We start from the raw sequence: 18098 nt of genomic DNA on the forward strand, positions 1-18098 counted from the left end.
TGAATACTCCGTTTTAATAAACTATACTGTAGATTAATTAAAAAATTATAACAATAACAATAGGCTTCATTTTGAAAATACAAGAAACTTTCACACGACCCAGGTATCGTGTTTATTAAGCTGATGATACATACTAATACATAGTCTATAGTCAAGAGAGAGATCATATTCTTCAAATGTTCATATTACATAGTCGCATCAAGGGTATATACGACACTCGACGAGAAGACACCCCATTGCGCTGTGGAGGATGATAACATCAATGTAGAAGCACAAAGGAACTAAATTACCTTTTTAATATGTAAAGCTTGTATCTTTATTTGCTAATTATATCTTCTCAAATACAAACAATTAACTGAAACATGAACGAGAACATGAATAAAATTGCTGGCGATATTTAAAAAAAACAAAAATGGATGCTATAACGAGCAATATGAACGAATTGAAAGAAAAGAAAAAGAAAAATTGATCAAATCGAAGGTAAAAGCAAAATAAGTAATCTGATATTTTATGGTTTTAAAAAACTGGGATCAGACTGAGGAAAATATATATCGACATCGAAAGAGCGCATAGGCTTAATACAAGAACAAACACCGATAATTTCAAAATTCAGACACTATAGGCCTAAAGATAAAAAAATATATTAAAAACATACAGAGGTCAAGATAGATCGCTTCTAAACATTCTCCCCAGGAGTTAAACCAAAAAAAACCTATTCTGACGTAATGTCCGATTTCCAGAACTGAACACATGTTTTGATGACATCCGATAGTCAATTTACTTTCTACGAAAATCCGTTCGCGTTAGCATTTTCTATAAATCGTTCTACAGCAGTTTTCGTTTTACTTGAAAATAGGTCTTCAAAATCATCTTTTTTTTGCATGTGAATGTAGGCCTACAATATTTTTGTTTATACTAATATAGTATTTTTAGTATTAAGTTAATTTATATTAAGTCAGTGAGCGGATAGGCTATATTCCATGATATCCTTAGTTATAAGGCATATGGTGAATGTTCACGTTTCTGGCGGCAGCATGACTCCTAACGGTGTCCGATACTCTAGCATCTTTTCCCACTGCGAGATGTGCGCTTCCCTGTCCAGAAGCGTTCCTTGCTGTTTGGTCTACATGGGCTTTGGTAATTTTGTGGCATGACTTTGATTCCCAAACTTGATTTCCTCTTGATCCTCCTGTAACAACAGCATCTGCCTGGCCTCCAGGTAGCGAAACTTCCGAGTCAACTTTGGCACTTGGGTTTTGAGATTTGATGTGACTTTTCACTTGCCCAGCAAATGACTTGCCGTGATTCCGTGAAGTGTTGGACATCTTGCAAAGTTACTGTCGTAATCTGAAATATAATCAAACGAATGTTTAATATCTATAAGGTATATTCTTAATCCATAATCACAAACATAAAATTATTCACCAAAAGAAATTTTCATTTAACAAATACATGACTACATGTCATCAAACATCTTGTGAGCATATACCACAGGTTTTTCGATTTCCGGTGTACGTAGCCCTATAGAACATATTTTAAATTTGTCTGTGGTGAATACATTAAAAAAAACATTAACCAAAATAATCTTACCAAAATATGTGTTAAATGCCGATGTTATACATAGTATCATGCAAACTAACAATTTAAAACCTGGAGACACAACACTTACCTTTGAAATAGTTATTTAAAAAAAATGTTAAGACACACTATCAGCGTCTGGTTCGTAACTAATGAACAAATAAATTATTTTCTTTGTTGGTTTTGTTAAATATTAAAAGATAATAATTTTGGATAACATTAACCACGTGATACGGATTGTGCAATCATGGTTTTCAAATTTAAACACTACATCATTTTGGAAAAACCAATACTTTGTCATCAATAGAGAAGAACTAGATAAATGAGGCAATAGTAAAATCTCAGGAGAATTGATTGGATAACATTAACCACATGATACGGACTTTGCAATCATGGTTTTCAAATTTAAACATTACATCATTTTGGAAAAACCAATACTTTGTCATCAATAGAGAAGTAACTAGATAAACGAGGCAATAGTAAAATCTCAGGAGAATTGATTGATACTTCACCAGATAATGACACAAATAATATACAGTACTTTAAGTTATCGTACTGAGAACAATTATTTGAAAAAATTGAGACATACACACGACCATAACATTAATTTCAGGAACATGTATACAGTTACAATCACTTGGGTACGTCTTGTATGGAAATATGAATTTGTACTCATTAACCGGACCCATTTTTATTTGATTAAATGAACTAGAGAAGATATGTCCCCAGAGCGGTACCCAACTCTCTCCTGCACTCTACCACAACACGTAGTAGTTTAAAATCTTTCCAGTATTCCTGTAACTTTGATACTCAATGTGTATTGATGCGTGCAGTAATAAAACTTGTAATTGTATGACGTGCAACCCCCACCCCAACCCCTCATAATGAATAATGTCAGTAAATGCGAGTATACAGGCTTAGCACAAACAACATACTCTTTATATGAAGGATAGCATTGCTGCAAATTTTATTTGATATAAAAATTGGGCAACTTTTTAGTTAATTTTTTTTGTGAAACTTACGACGTTTCGTGAACTTTTTCAGTTAAGTATTGTTCATTAAAGAAAAACAATATGTTAATTGAAACTAAATGAATATTTCAACATATTTTTATTTCATAATCAATAGTTGCACTATTGTAATGCTAAACTTGATCGATTGCCTTAACGTTTTTAAAATATTAGAGTTAACCAGGGAAGAGTTAAATTACATAACTCTTCCCTGAGTTAACATTACCGTCTCGAGGTATTGATAATCTTGTGTTCGGTAAGCAGCGAATAATCTTTCCATGAAAAAAAATCAATCGTAGCATGAAGATCAATAGACCTACAAATAATTGTTTTACAATTATCAACACATGGCTGGATGCAGGAAACACATTCTTTATTTTTTGATAAGCAATTTCCTATCAGTGAGGGATAGTTCAATTACTGTAACAATATGACGTAATGTTTATACGAATAACCTGACTCGCCCAAAGTGACGAGTTCAAATGATGAAACATTTTCACGTTATAAGCTTAAATTCAAGTAGTCCTTGTCGTAAATGATTGGAATCAATGAAGGACCTTTTATCGAATAGTAGGCCCTAAAACGTAAAAAAAAGATAAACAAGTTGAAACACTCAATTTGCCAAAATATGTTATAATAATTATGTTAATGTAACCTTTAGGCCTATAGGGCTACTAAATGATGGAATAAAAATACATTTCTAACAATGTGAGGCATCATTCTTAACTTTGAAATAAATATGTATTTTTTTCAAACAACATTTTGAGAGTCAGATTTGTAACAAATACCCAATTAAATTGATTTATTTGCGAGTGTTATATATATATTATATATATTATAATAATTTGTGATTGGATGACATTAACCACGTGATACAATAATCATAATGTTTCTAAATTTAACCATTGCATCATTCTGGAAAAACCAAAATTTAGTTATCAATAAAGTGAACGTTTTAACGAGAAAGTGGTAACAAACAGAACATCGATAACATTTGTAATTTGTTATTAATGTAGTCAACAGTTTAATGTTACACAGAACATTATTTTATTTAAAATAGGCCTACTGAAGTTATAAAACTATATTAGGCCTAGCCTATAGGCATTTGTTGTAGTAAAGACATCCTAAAGACGGCAGTAATATATTGGATATGATGTTGGCAACTGGTCATCTGGGCTTAATACTCATGGAAATACACGTGTTGTCATCATTTTAACTCCGTGATCGAAAAAAACGCTTATGATTAGATTATTATGAATCTCACTCTCCTTTGTTTAACTTAATCCTTTGATTGGAGGTATACATTATACACCCCATGATGGATCACACACACCATGATGGAGGAATTAACCTTTTTCGTACTAAACTAAAGGGTCTGTCACACCTGTACGTAGATTTGATTTTCCGGCGCCGGGACCGGAACCGTGCCGGAACAGGTGTGAAAGACGGTAACTTTATTCGTCACACAAGAGAACATTTTAAAAACATGACTTACAAACACACACATATACCAATGACAATAACCATATAACACATAATTTACAATGAATCAGCTATGACATAAATTTGTTCAATGAAAATGGTATGGCCTACGTTTAAAAATGGTATATAATATAAAACCATACTATATTATTGGAAAACAACTATTTTTATGAAAGAACAGAAGGCAATAGTATATACAATGTTAGAAATAAACTAATTGATAATATTATTAAGTCTGTACGGCTCTATTTCAAATATTATACTATAAGGTATCGACATAATCTTCTTATTCAGAAGCGATTTATCGATCGAGCACAAATATCCAACAGATAGCGGTTGTTGTACAAACAGAAGCAGTTTATAAATGTTAATGATTGTTATTCATACAGAATCGTTGGACGCCATTGTGCATTGTTACCACGGGAGAGCAATACACAATGTTAGTGTGCGGGTCGAATTATAAGAGTAATGGCGATCATTTGATGATAATATTCATACTTTATATTCGATATTTCATCATATCATTTGGGGATTGGTATTGAAATTATATGACATTTGTTTCTTTGCGATTCTTGTATGATCATAATATTACCCAGTAATAGAGCAATGCACAATGTTAATGTGGTCGAATTATAAGATTAATGACGGTGGATTGATAATATTCATACTTAAAGATCTATTGTCCCCCAAAAACATGAAAAATGAAGATTAATTAAATCAGACTTTGAATATGTTATTTTGTAGTTTTAATAAAGTTTTCACCTATAAATTGAGAAAATAAATGGTTAAATTCAACCAAAAACCCACTGGCTGGCAGCCAATTTGGCCATTTTTTGCTTTAAATTACAGTTTTTTCAGGTAAATACATTTTTTTTCGATTCAATTTTTGGTCAAAGTGGATAACTATTATGTTACATTAAAATGGCATATTCAACAAAAATGTTGGCGGACAATACATCTTTAATATAAGTTTGTTTTTTTTAACTGCTGCAATACGACTTTTGGCGATATTGTATTGAAACTATCAGGGGCTGTGAGTATTGTCCAAGAGGCAATATTGTTTAGTTATTTTGATACTTATCTTTATTTTTAAAACTACATTGTACACTAACTTTCTTTTTTTTTAAATTTGTTTGTAAATAAATTAGCTTATTTGTTGGTCGTTCCCCCCCCCCCCCCCCTTCCTTTTTTTTCTTTTGTAAAATGTGTACTCTTAGGAAAAACAATATATTTTCTTTTATGTAATTTGGGTCTCTTACATACTCCCTGGGACCCTATTAAACATTGTAAATACCATACTGCTATACTTTTACTATGATTTTGATAAATAAACGTTTTCGTATTCGTCTTATATTTAATACGCTCCAATGACAGAAACACACATTTACAATACCTGGATTCCTGATTGGCGTGCCACCGCACATGACGTTATTGATATGCTAATTGTAAAAGGCGCGTCCATATTATATTACATTATAATATGTTTTTACGGCGTCATTGGCCTATTAAGCCAGAACAACGATATGTGCGAATACAGTACTGGCGTTGCGACGAATTTTCATTTCGGTGAACATTTTAACAAAAGGTAGGATCACACGTTATTATATATGCCTATTTATGCTAACATACATAATTCTTTGTTTTATATCATGTGCTGAAATACTAATACATGTGTGTAGGCCCTAATAGTATAAATTCGGCTACACATTAAAATTAAGTTACGAAATAACAATTGAAATTGAAAAAAAATTGACTCAGAGTCAGATTTTCATAATAGAGAATTTCAGCGAAAAACTAAATTCTCCTGCCAAAATACATTTTATTTAGAAGTTTGTTTTATGAACGATGTTTAAACATAGTTTTCTCATTGTTTGTTTTAATATCATGTTGAATCTTTGATTTAAAAATGTAGGCCTATTTTTATTAGGGATAAGTTCTGAAATCAAAATACTTTCAATACTATATATACTCGAAATACGACATGCCCATGGCAATTAAAAAAAGTACGGTAACTTGTTTGTGTTTGACACCAAGGAGTACAGAGCTCCTTGCATGCCGAGACGATATGGAAAATGATTCGCGGCCAAAATGTCTTTAGGAGTTCATGATGGGGTGTGGCACCTATACTCTGATTGGCGAACCACTTCACATGACTTTATTGATATGCTAATATCGTGAAGGGTAACTTTACATGAAGAAAGGCATGACGTCAAGTGCTTTACGATACCTGTGGCCGTATTTACCAATCACAGTGAGATATTTCCCTTAAGTAATTAAGTATTTAATTAAATATTTCACTTAACTCAATAAATATCTAAGTATTTCCCTTAAATTATATTCACTGAGTTTCCCTTAGTGTGAATGCTGAATACGGTCATTGGTTAACACTAGCTGTTTTTTAAGCGTTAAAACTCTCTACCAAAGATATATTTTCCCCCTAAAAATAGTTGTAATTAATAGATTTTAATGTTACATAATAATTATTCGCTTTGACCAAAAATTGGATCGGAAAAAAATATTTACTGTAATTATTAAAACTGTAATAAAAAACAAAACAATCCTGCGCAGTGCTTTGAAAAATTATGTACATCAATGGAATCTACGATCAGTTGTTTTTTGTTCATTTGTTAAATATACCCTACACCTTTTCTTTGATATGACCTGAACTTTATGATCATCACTAAATATGTATTTATGATTTCTGGTTGTGAATATTATAACCAATATTTAATATTACGTGGTCCAAAACTTTGGTGAAAATTACTTTAAAAAAATTAAAATTTTAGGGGTATAGTAAAGAGGAATCGGGGTCCCTCCTGCCAGTAATGAACTGTCATGACTGGCCTATAACTAATTTGCTTTAACATTCTCTTTTATTTTCACCCAATCTTCTAAAAAGAATGATGTTTCGGAGTAAAAGTCAACAATATTGTTAAATTTAGTTATATGAAAAGATGAAAACCGTAGGCTTACTGCTATGCGTATGATCTATTTTTGTTCTGGCTTTCTTCTCCAGACAATTTGACGACTTTATAACGTTCTACAATAATTACTGAACAATGGCGGTCTCGCACTATGAACGATGTTTTGGTATTTTAAAATTATTGGAACTATACATGTGTATTATCCAAAGAAAATCCACCCACGTAAACTGCCCTGGTTTATGCTGAAAAATATTATTGCAGGCAACTATGAAGGGATGTCATTTGTAATTAATAGGCAGATAAACTCAGCAGAGTGTAGAGGACATAAAACCTCACTGTTAAAAGATTGAGCGAGAGAGAGTGAGTGAAGTAGAGTAGAGTGAAGAAAACGAGTTCCAGTTGCCTGTCGACATTTCGTAATGGTATCGCTGCCTTTTATAGCTAGGCCTAGATGCATGTTAGTATTAGGCTAGGCCAAGGCGCTTTAGCCCTCTAACGATACGTACAATTATTTTGCCCAAATGAAAAAGGCTAAACATTCAAACTTGTCCGTATACGTGCTGTGACACGGATACGTATACGTACCCCAGTGGGCAAAAATTGGTTGAATTAACGTTAATTCAACGTTATCTGCAAACGTTGAAATAACGTTGAAAAAGTGGTTGAAAATGAAAGTTTGCCTCAACGTAAATGTCAACGTTGAATCAACATAGAAATTATCAACGTTGAATCAACATAGAAATTATCAACGTTGAAACAACGTTAAAATAGGTAACGTTGAAATAACGTTGAAAAAATGGTTGAAAATGAAAGTTTGCCTCAACGTAAATGTCAACGTTGAATCAACATAGAAATTATCAACGTTGAAACAACGTTAAAATAAGTAACGTTGAAATAACATTGAAAAAATGGTTGAAAATGAAAGTTTGCCTCAACTTAAATGTCAACGTTGAATCAACATAGAAATTATCAACGTTGAAACAACGTTAAAATAAGTAATGTTGAAATAACGTTGAAAAAATGGTTGAAAATGAAAGTTTGCCTCAACAAAAATGTCAACGTTGATTCAACATAGATTATCAACGTTGAAACAACGTAAAAATGTCTACGTTGAAATTATCAATGTTGATTCAATGTTGAAATTATTAACATTGAAACATCGTAATAATTAAGTTGAAATGAAAATTTGCATCAACGTAAATTTCAACATAGATTTAACGTTGAAATTATCAACGTTGATTCAATGTTGAAATATTAAAGTTAATTCAACATTATCCACAAACGTTGAAATAACGCTGAAAAACTGTTGAATTAAAGTTTAAATTTAAAAAACTATCAAAACAAAACACATTTTTACCGTTGATTCAAATTAGAAATTATCAACATTATTTTAACATAGCAATGGTTTAGTTAATAGAAGAACAGCTTATAGTAACACAATCAAAATAAATCAAGCTGAAATCTGGCATATTTTCAATGGTAATTGATTTGTTGAATTACTATATCCAATTTGAATCAACGGTTTTAAAGTAGTTGGTAGTAAAGTATACTGTTACGTCGCAGAATCCATCAATAGAGACATTTTATAAATACTGTATATCTTACTAATCTTTAATTTCTATAAAAACGTAAAATAACATTTAATCAGGTGTTATCAAATCATCAGGCAAAATCCAAGCAACAATCAAATAATGTACATACTCACTGACAGTTCTCAGGTACCAAAGTTAAGTATAACAAATATACTAATAACCAGTTTGTAATATGTTTGCCAACTAACATGATTGAATAACTATAAATATTGGCTGATTACAGTAAAACACAATAAATACAACACACGTCACAGGTGCCTTGTGCTAATGTTGCAGAAGTCCAAATGAAATGGCAATAACACAATACTGTAATTGCATTGTTCCGATTAGTCAATAAACAGTTGCCTCGATTCCTGTGTTGACATTGTCCTATGCTTTCCAAAAGTGTGGCAATATCATTTTTCCAAACCTGAAACAAATTCAATTAAGTTACTGTAGTTTTAAACAAAAATAATACAGTAAAAAATTAATTGAAAGATTTATTGTCCCCAAAAAACATGAACAATGAAGATTAATACAATCATACTTTGAATACCTTGCCATTTTACAAATTTAACAAAGATATTCACTTGCCGTAGAAAATAAACAAAAACAATAAAGATTTCACTTAACAAAAATACAAAATAAACAGTATATTTAACCAAAAACCATTGTTTGTTTAAATTGTCCCCCTATTCAGGTACAAATGCATTTTTTAAAATCTAATTTTTGGTCAAAGTGAACAACTCTATAGTGACGGCATATTCAACAAAACATTTAAAAAAAAAATTGTTCAGTTCAATTATATCTTTAACACATTGTTCAAAAATGATACTGTACATAAACAGAAATTCAATTCAGAACATCATTTCACACTTACACGTAAAATATGCAATCAATTCAATTTATGTAAATAATATTGCAACACTGTATTAATATTTATTCAATATTAAAGTTAAGAACTATAAATACCAACCTTTTGTATATAAAAATATTGATCATCCATTAGATTTTTCTCGTTTGATTCACATAGAAAAGATTATACATGTACATGTACTTCATTATTTTGTACTCTAGCTAGGCATAGGCCTCTAAGGGCCTTAGCTAGGCCTACAATCTGAAATAAAGAAAGCGAGTGAGTTTAACAAATAGCCGTCCTAGGCTAGCATGTGTTTGTATACTACTGTATTAATACTAATAAATAGCATTAGCAGCTACTGTAGACAGCCTAGCAAAAAGCTAGCTAGGCCAACTAATTATATATTATAATCAAATGTTATATTTATGTATACTTTTGGATAAATAAAGAAAGAATTGAACTATGGCCTAATACATACCATTTTATAACCATAATAAGTACAGTACTGTAGTTATCCTTGGCAAGGCAAATGTTTGCCCTTGACAGGCATGATACTAAATGCTTCCACTACTGTAGGCCTAGTGATGGAATTCAGTTCATCAGTTTGGCAGCCTGCCTAGCCTACTTAGGCTACTACCTATAGCCTAGTAGACCAGTCGGATCTGGAGGCAGGTGTCACTTTTCTGCAGAATTTTCTAAACCGACTTTTTCTAATGCATTTTTTGACGTAGATTACGAATCTGGTTGTTGATCGGACTGATGTGGGGGCTTTTTAAAGATATAAACGTTTAAAATCTTGATTTTTGAAAGCCGAAATTAATCAAAATAATACAAATTTAGACAATAGAGGGCGCAATTTCTACATAATTATGAGTAAAGTTGGATTAAAAAAGACTCGGTATTATATGCTGAAATTGTTTTAGTAATACACTGTGTAGTATAAAGTTAGTTAGAACTTTTCATTTTCGCGTTTTCAGCGATCAAAAATGATATTGTCTAGGCCCGAATATGAATGCTTGCAGCGTACGACGTATGTAAACAAGAAACGTTTAAACCGCGATGACCGCATACAAAGTCTGCTCAAGTGAATAGTGGGTAGGCTTTTACTAGCCTAGCGTATTATGACCGTAGTATGCATGAAACATCTTTCTCTTAGCTTATTTTGCATGCAACGCTAGCAATGCATACTTTACTTTAATAACATGGGTACTATTGTTTTTAAAGTTTTTTTTCCCGATTTTTAGGTGATGTAGAACTTATTATACTGACAGGCCTCTATTCTAGAGTAGGCTACTGTAACTAGCTTAGCTAGCTATCGTCATAGTAGATTTGAGCAGCATGCATAATAATAGTTGTATTGTGGTGTCGTGGGTGTAGTCTTACAGCTAAAATAAAACATTTATTTTAGTGTAGGCCTAGGCAATGCCTAACTATATAGATAGTAAATACTGTATAAATAAATCTAGGAAATGCTGTGTACTACTACCCGTATATTCAGCTGATTATAACATACATTCAGCAGTCCTATCAAGTATCAACCAACAATTTCTTACAGGTGACATAACAATTGTTTAGGCGGAAACATGGTGAAAATACTACAACAATATTGAATGTATTATTCATTACGAAAGCTGCATCTAGCATGAACATATTTCCTCTCTGACTGAGATCACGTTTAAAACAATAATAGAAAACAAGGTTGCCCTAAAGAACTAGCTGGAGAAAATCACATAAAACAATGTTTCTCTGTCCCTGAACCAACATAATTCCAATAAACATGGCTATATCATACCAAAAATAAACAGCCAGCATCATGTAATAATTATGGTTTAAAATGTCAAAGACCAACTGATGAATGTGGAATTTGCGTGTATGGTGGTTTGATTCCGTAATACTGTATTTTGATGATGGCAACTATTGCATTTTCTATGTATATGTACAGGCGCGTAGCAAGGGAGGGGGTGGGGGGTTAGGGTTAGGGCGAACCCCCATCCCCGACATGCCCAATACCTCACCCTCATCTCTGAAAATCCTCCAAATACGTGCCCCACACAGTACAAAAGTTTAAATTGAAAAATTCGTAAACTCGTTCGTGAATAACTCGATACCTTCTTCGCTGTATGAGCGTATGTCGAGCGATACGTGTCTGTAAATTGCTAAAGAGTTGCAAATGAATTGCCAATTTTCACTTGAAATCCCTGGATGTAACATGATATTGATGCGTGTATCGTACTCATAAGCTGGGGCACAAACGATTCGTACAAAGGACACCGCCATGTACCTATATTGTTTAGATCACGGCAGTCAGCATGCATAAAGTACTATACAGTATACCGTAAATCTTCTAATTGTAACCCTGGGTTATTATATTATTCTTTGATTGTTTTTTAGGGTGGGTTACTATTAGAAGGGGGATTACTATTAGAGTAGTTGGTTACTATTACTTGAAAATAGTAACCCACCCCAACTATTCTGGTCAGCAGCTCATAGTAAAATAATAACTAACTAACTTATAAACTCAAAAACACTCAATCCTCCCCCACACCCGAGATCAACATGCATTATCTCCTTATTACTATTAGAGTAGTGGGTTATTATTATAGATTGACTATTGACTGGGTTACACTATTACTATTAAAAGGAGGGTTACTATTATTAGAGTGTGGGTTACTATTAGAAGATTGATTAATATTTAATTTCCTCAAATTGCTGTAAATAAATATAGGTAGAGCTATATTAAGCATTGAATTTGCCTTCTCACACATAGTGCTTTTTTCGGGGATTTCCCTGGACGTACGTTCACATTGAACTTGAACGCAAAACTAAATACCGAGTGAATGATAAAAAAAAAAGTACGAATACGATCGTTTTGCTCATTGGTAGCATGCTGCATGAGAGTGTCTTTTCCGACCAATTAGAGGTGCCATTTATTATGAATGTTATGTGCGAGAGTACCGGCCATCTAGGGGTGTCATTTAACCAAATTCGCTTCGCCCCTCCAGATTTAGGATGGCTTTTAAGTAAGGGTAGAATTAAACGACATTACAAACTTATCAGATTAACATAATTCGTTTTTGCTGTAGCATACGTCGATACACAGTGCACGACGTAACCGTCGGTAAAATTCGCCTGGAAAGTAATACTACGACACATTTTGGTCCCTGGATGGAATATGATATCACGCGTCTGGACCGAACGTTGAACGATTCGTACAAAGGGACACCGCCAGACAAGTGCGTACCTATTGTTTAATAGTTGGATCGCTGGCAATAATGAAGGCATATAAAGTGCATTAATAGCCCTCTGACGTACTCGCGGTCAATGGAACGTCACGGTTTTCTAGGCGCTAAAGCTATGAGGTCAACGCGAACGATTTTTACTGTATTCCCCGACTCGACAAAAAGTACCCGTGTTCCCAGACAGAGGATGGGGGATAGGCTCCCCGACGAGGGGATAGAGCCCACGCAGCCCATCCCATCCCCCACCCACCTACCTATTCGGATAAACAGTTGATGATTTTAACCTGGATGTTTTACTATTTTTATGAGATTTAAAACTTTTTTCTTAGAATATGCCAATTGCGCATTCTTTTGACATCATACTTTACTATCTTATGACGTCATAGGTACGTTATATGGTAATTTAAATATTAATTGGAAAGTTTAATACCACATTTATATAGCAACTATTCTGAATTTATGCTAATTAACCTTTTTTATGTCTGACCTTATCATGTTCATTTCAACAGAAAAAATTTTAGAAAATTGTTTTCCTGTGGTTTCTACATTTTTTTGAACATAGGATAATGTCATTTAAGCAGTTATAACATAATATATGACATCACAACTACCTTATGACGTCATAGTTACGTCATATGGTAATTTAAATATGCTAATTTGAAAGTTTAATGTCACATTTATATTTAGTCGTAATGCACTTAGGTGGTCTAAAACCAACCGTTGAGGAGATACGGGAACTTCAAATGGTAAATGGCGGCCATTTTGAATTTATGCTAATTAACCCACTTTCCGGTGTCCGATTTCGGTAAACTTTGGATATGATGTTTATTTGGACCATATCAACTAGACAACAAAATTCTGTTGCATTTAACATATCTAAACGATTTCCTCTTCATAAAATGACTTATTTGACCTAATTTGACCTTTGACCCTTCATATCTCGAAAACGCCCCCTCTCCGTTGCGATCAACATTCATATTCGTATTCTACAGCCAAAACTACCCCAGAAAAAATAGATGAAGTAAATTCTGCAAAAAGTGACACCTATACCTCAAATACGACTGGTCTATAGCTATGCATGTGTGGCCTACTAGACTAGAGGCTAGCTATTGATAAGGGTAAAATAGTCAAGCTCTAAGCTTATAAATTAGTAGATTACAAATAAAAAAGATTGTTTTCCTACCTGAAAACATACTTATTTGACAATTTCAATGATGAGCCTTTTTTTTATACACACCACTACTAGGCCTATAGGCCTAGCTTACGTCGAAGTAACTGAAATTACTGACACCAGTTTCAAAATTTGATCAAAACGAAACTAACCAATGACATTGACAAGCTCTTATCTTATGAAATTTGATCTTGCATGAAAGGATCATTCAATTTTCAACACAACTTCTAGCTAGAACATTTTTGTATTAATTATTATACAGAGACAATAATATTTGCCAATCTAAAATTCCTAAATAACCAATAATCAAGCTACATCATACATTTATTGTTTTACAATAAAGGAGGATAAAAAAAACGCCAACTGAAATCTAATGTTAATTTAACGTTGAAACATCAATGGCAACGCACTTAAACACATATTATTTAATATTAACGTTAAAAACATGTCATTTTAACCAAAGTATTAAATAGAATTTAACTTTAATTTAACGTTTAATTAACATTGAAAAACAAAAATAATAATTGTTTGAAAAAACAACATAATTTCAACAGTTTTCAACGTTGAAAACATGTCATTTGAAAATGACAACTGGATTTTAACATTAAAATAACGTTGGATCAACATTGATAAATTAACGTAAATTACTAGTTAGAAAGACAATTTTATTTTAACGTTGGATGAACATTGATAAATTAACGTAAATTACTAGTTAAAAATACAATGTTATTTCAACGTTGGATCAACATTGATACATTAACGTAAATTACTAGTTAGAAAGACAATGTTATTTCAACGTTGGATCGACATTGATAAAATAACGTAAATTTCTAGTTAAAAATACAATGTTATTTCAACGTTGTTGGATCAACATTGATAAATTAACCTAAATTTCTAGTTAAAAATACAATGTTATTTCAACGTTGGATCAACATTAATAAATTAACGTAAATTTCTAGTTAAAAATACAATGTTATTTCAACGTTGGATCAACATTGATAAATTAACGTAAATTACTAGTTAAAAATACAATGTTATTTCAACGTTGGATGATCAACATTGATAAATTAACGTAAATTACTAGTTAGAAAGACAATGTTATTTCAACGTTAGATCAACATTGATACATTAACGTAAATTACTAGTTAGAAAGACAATGTTATTTCAACGTTGGATCAACATTTATAAATTAACGTAAATTTCTAGTTAAAAATACAATGTTATTTCAACGTTGGATCAACATTGATAAATTAACGCAAATTTCTAGTTAAAAATACAATGTTATTTCAACGTTGGATCAACATTGATAAATTAACGTAAATTACTAGTTAGAAAGACAATGTTATTTCAACGTTAAATCAACATTGATAAATTAACGTAAATTACTAGTTAAAAATACAATGTTACTTCAACGTTGGATCAACATTGATACATTAACGTAAATTACTAGTTAGAAAGACAATGTTATTTCAACGTTGGATCGACATTGATAAAATAACGTAAATTTCTAGTTAAAAATACAATGTTATTTCAACGTTGTTGGATCAACATTGATAAATTAACCTAAATTTCTAGTTAAAAATACAATGTTATTTCAACGTTGGATCAACATTAATAAATTAACGTAAATTTCTAGTTAAAAATACAATGTTATTTCAACGTTGGATCAACATTGATAAATTAACGTAAATTACTAGTTAAAAATACAATGTTATTTCAACGTTGGATGATCAACATTGATAAATTAACGTAAATTACTAGTTAGAAAGACAATGTTATTTCAACGTTAGATCAACATTGATACATTAACGTAAATTACTAGTTAGAAAGACAATGTTATTTCAACGTTGGATCAACATTTATAAATTAACGTAAATTTCTAGTTAAAAATACAATGTTATTTCAACGTTGGATCAACATTGATAAATTAACGCAAATTTCTAGTTAAAAATACAATGTTATTTCAACGTTGGATCAACATTGATAAATTAACGTAAATTACTAGTTAGAAAGACAATGTTATTTCAACGTTAAATCAACATTGATAAATTAACGTAAATTACTAGTTAAAAATACAATGTTATTTCAACGTTGTATCAACATTGATAAATTAACGTAAATTACTAGTTAAAAATACAATGTTATTTCAACGTTGGATCAACATTGATAAATTAACGTAAATTACTAGTTAGAAAGACAATGTTATTTAAACGTTGGATCAACATTGATAAAATAACGTAAATTTCTAGTTAAAAATACAATGTTATTTCAACGTTGGATCAACATTGATAAATTAACGTCAATTTCTAGTTAAAAATACAATGTTATTTCAATGTTGGATCAACATTAATAAATTAACGTAAATTTCTAGTTAAAAATACAATGTTATTTCAACGTTGGATCAACATTGATAAATTAACGTAAATTACTAGTTAAAAATACAATGTTATTTCAACGTTGTATCAACATTGATAAAATAACGTAAATTTCTAGTTAAAAATACAATGTTATTTCAACGTTGGATGATCAACATTGATAAATTAACGTAAATTACTAGTTAGAAAGACAATGTTATTTCAACGTTAGATCAACATTGATACATTAACGTAAATTACTAGTTAAAAATACAATGTTATTTCAACGTTGGATCAACATTTATAAATTAACGTAAATTTCTAGTTAAAAATACAATGTTATTTCAACGTTGGATCAACATTGATAAATTAACGTAAATTTCTAGTTAAAAATACAATGTTATTTCAACGTTGGATCAACATTGATAAATTAACGTAAATTACTAGTTAGAAAGACAATGTTATTTCAACGTTAAATCAACATTGATAAATTAACGTAAATTACTAGTTAAAAATACAATGTTATTTCAACGTTGTATCAACATTGATAAATTAACGTAAATTACTAGTTAAAAATACAATGTTATTTCAACGTTGGATCAACATTGATAAATTAACGTAAATTACTAGTTAGAAAGACAATGTTATTTAAACGTTGGATCAACATTAATAAATTAACGTAAATTTCTAGTTAAAAATACAATGTTATTTCAACGTTGGATCAACATTGATAAATTAGCGTAAATTACTAGTTAGAAAGACAATGTTATTTCAACGTTGGATCAACATTGATAAATTAACGTAAATTACTAGTTAAAAATACAATGTTATTTCAACGTTGGATCAACATTGATAAATTAACTTAAATTTCTAGTTAAAAATACAATGTTATTTCAACGTTGGATCAACATTGATAAATTAACGTAAATTACTAGTTAGAAAGACAATGTTATTTCAACGTTAAATCAACATTGATAAATTAACGTAAATTACTAGTTAAAAATACAATGTTATTTCAACGTTGTATCAACATTGATAAATTAACGTAAATTACTAGTTAAAAATACAATGTTATTTCAACGTTGGATCAACATTGATAAATTAACGTAAATTACTAGTTAGAAATACAATGTTATTTTAACGTTGGATCAACATTGATAAATTAACGTAAATTTCTTGTTAAGAATACAATGTTATTTCAACGTTGGATCAACATTGATAAATTAACGTAAATTTCTAGTTGAAAATACAATGTTATTTCAACATTGGATCAACATTGATAAATTAATGTAAATTTCTAGTTAAAAATACAATGTGATTTTAACGTTGGATCAACATTGATAAATTAACGTAAATTACTAGTTAGAAAGACAATGTTATTTCAACGTTGGATCAACATTGATAAATTAACTTAAATTACTAGTTAGAAGGACAATGTTATTTCAACGTTGGATCAACATTGATAATAAAACGTAAATTTCTAGTTAAAAATACAATGTTATTTCAACGTTGGATCAACATTGGTAAATTAACGTAAATTTCTAGTTAAAAATACAATGTTATTTCAACGTTGGATCAACATTGATAAATTAACGTAAATTACTAGTTAAAAATACAATGTTATTTTAACGTTGTATCAACATTGATAAAATAACGTAAATTTCTAGTTAAAAATACAATGTTATTTCAACGTTGGATCAACATTTATAAATTAACGTAAAACATTTGTTAGAAAGACGATGTTATTTCAACGTTGAATCAACATTTATAAATTAACGTAAATTACTAGTTAAAAAGACAATGTTATTTCAACGTTTGATTAACATTGATAAATGAACATAAACATTTTATTGAAAAGAAAATGTTATTTCAACGTTGATTCAATGTTTATTAATAAACGTTAAAAAAAT

At 30.7% G+C, this 18098-nt stretch overlaps 1 protein-coding gene and 1 long non-coding RNA gene across 4 annotated transcripts; both read right to left on the reverse strand.

The window, feature by feature from the left end:
• Positions 1-65: 65 nt before the first annotated feature.
• LOC144847359 (uncharacterized) lies at positions 66-1754 on the reverse strand. The gene is made up of 2 exons (XM_078703656.1): positions 1670-1754; positions 66-1347 (listed from the first exon to the last, which is right to left on the reverse strand). The coding sequence occupies exon 2, from the start codon at positions 1323-1325 to the stop codon at positions 990-992; it is 336 nt and encodes a 111-aa protein (XP_078559782.1). The 5' UTR covers positions 1326-1347; positions 1670-1754; the 3' UTR covers positions 66-989.
• A 6922-nt stretch (positions 1755-8676) lies between these two features.
• LOC144847361 (uncharacterized) lies at positions 8677-13884 on the reverse strand. 3 transcript variants are annotated; one of them, XR_013613735.1, is made up of 3 exons: positions 13847-13884; positions 9542-9682; positions 8677-8995 (listed from the first exon to the last, which is right to left on the reverse strand). It is a non-coding gene; the product is annotated as an uncharacterized LOC144847361 (long non-coding RNA). The 3 variants fall into 3 exon arrangements; XR_013613733.1 differs by lacking the exon at positions 13847-13884 and adding an exon at positions 9903-9974; XR_013613734.1 differs by lacking the exon at positions 13847-13884 and adding an exon at positions 9931-9947.
• Positions 13885-18098: the final 4214 nt, after the last annotated feature.

Source organism: Antedon bifida, chromosome 7 (assembly GCF_963402885.1).
Source record: "Antedon bifida chromosome 7, ecAntBifi1.1, whole genome shotgun sequence".
NCBI classification, from domain to species: Eukaryota; Metazoa; Echinodermata; class Crinoidea; order Comatulida; family Antedonidae; genus Antedon; species Antedon bifida.

What these genes read in the sequence shown, in the direction of transcription:
- LOC144847359 (XM_078703656.1), bottom strand. Translation starts at nt 1,325, where the DNA reads ATGTCCAACACTTCACGGAATCACGGCAAGTCATTTGCTGGGCAAGTG.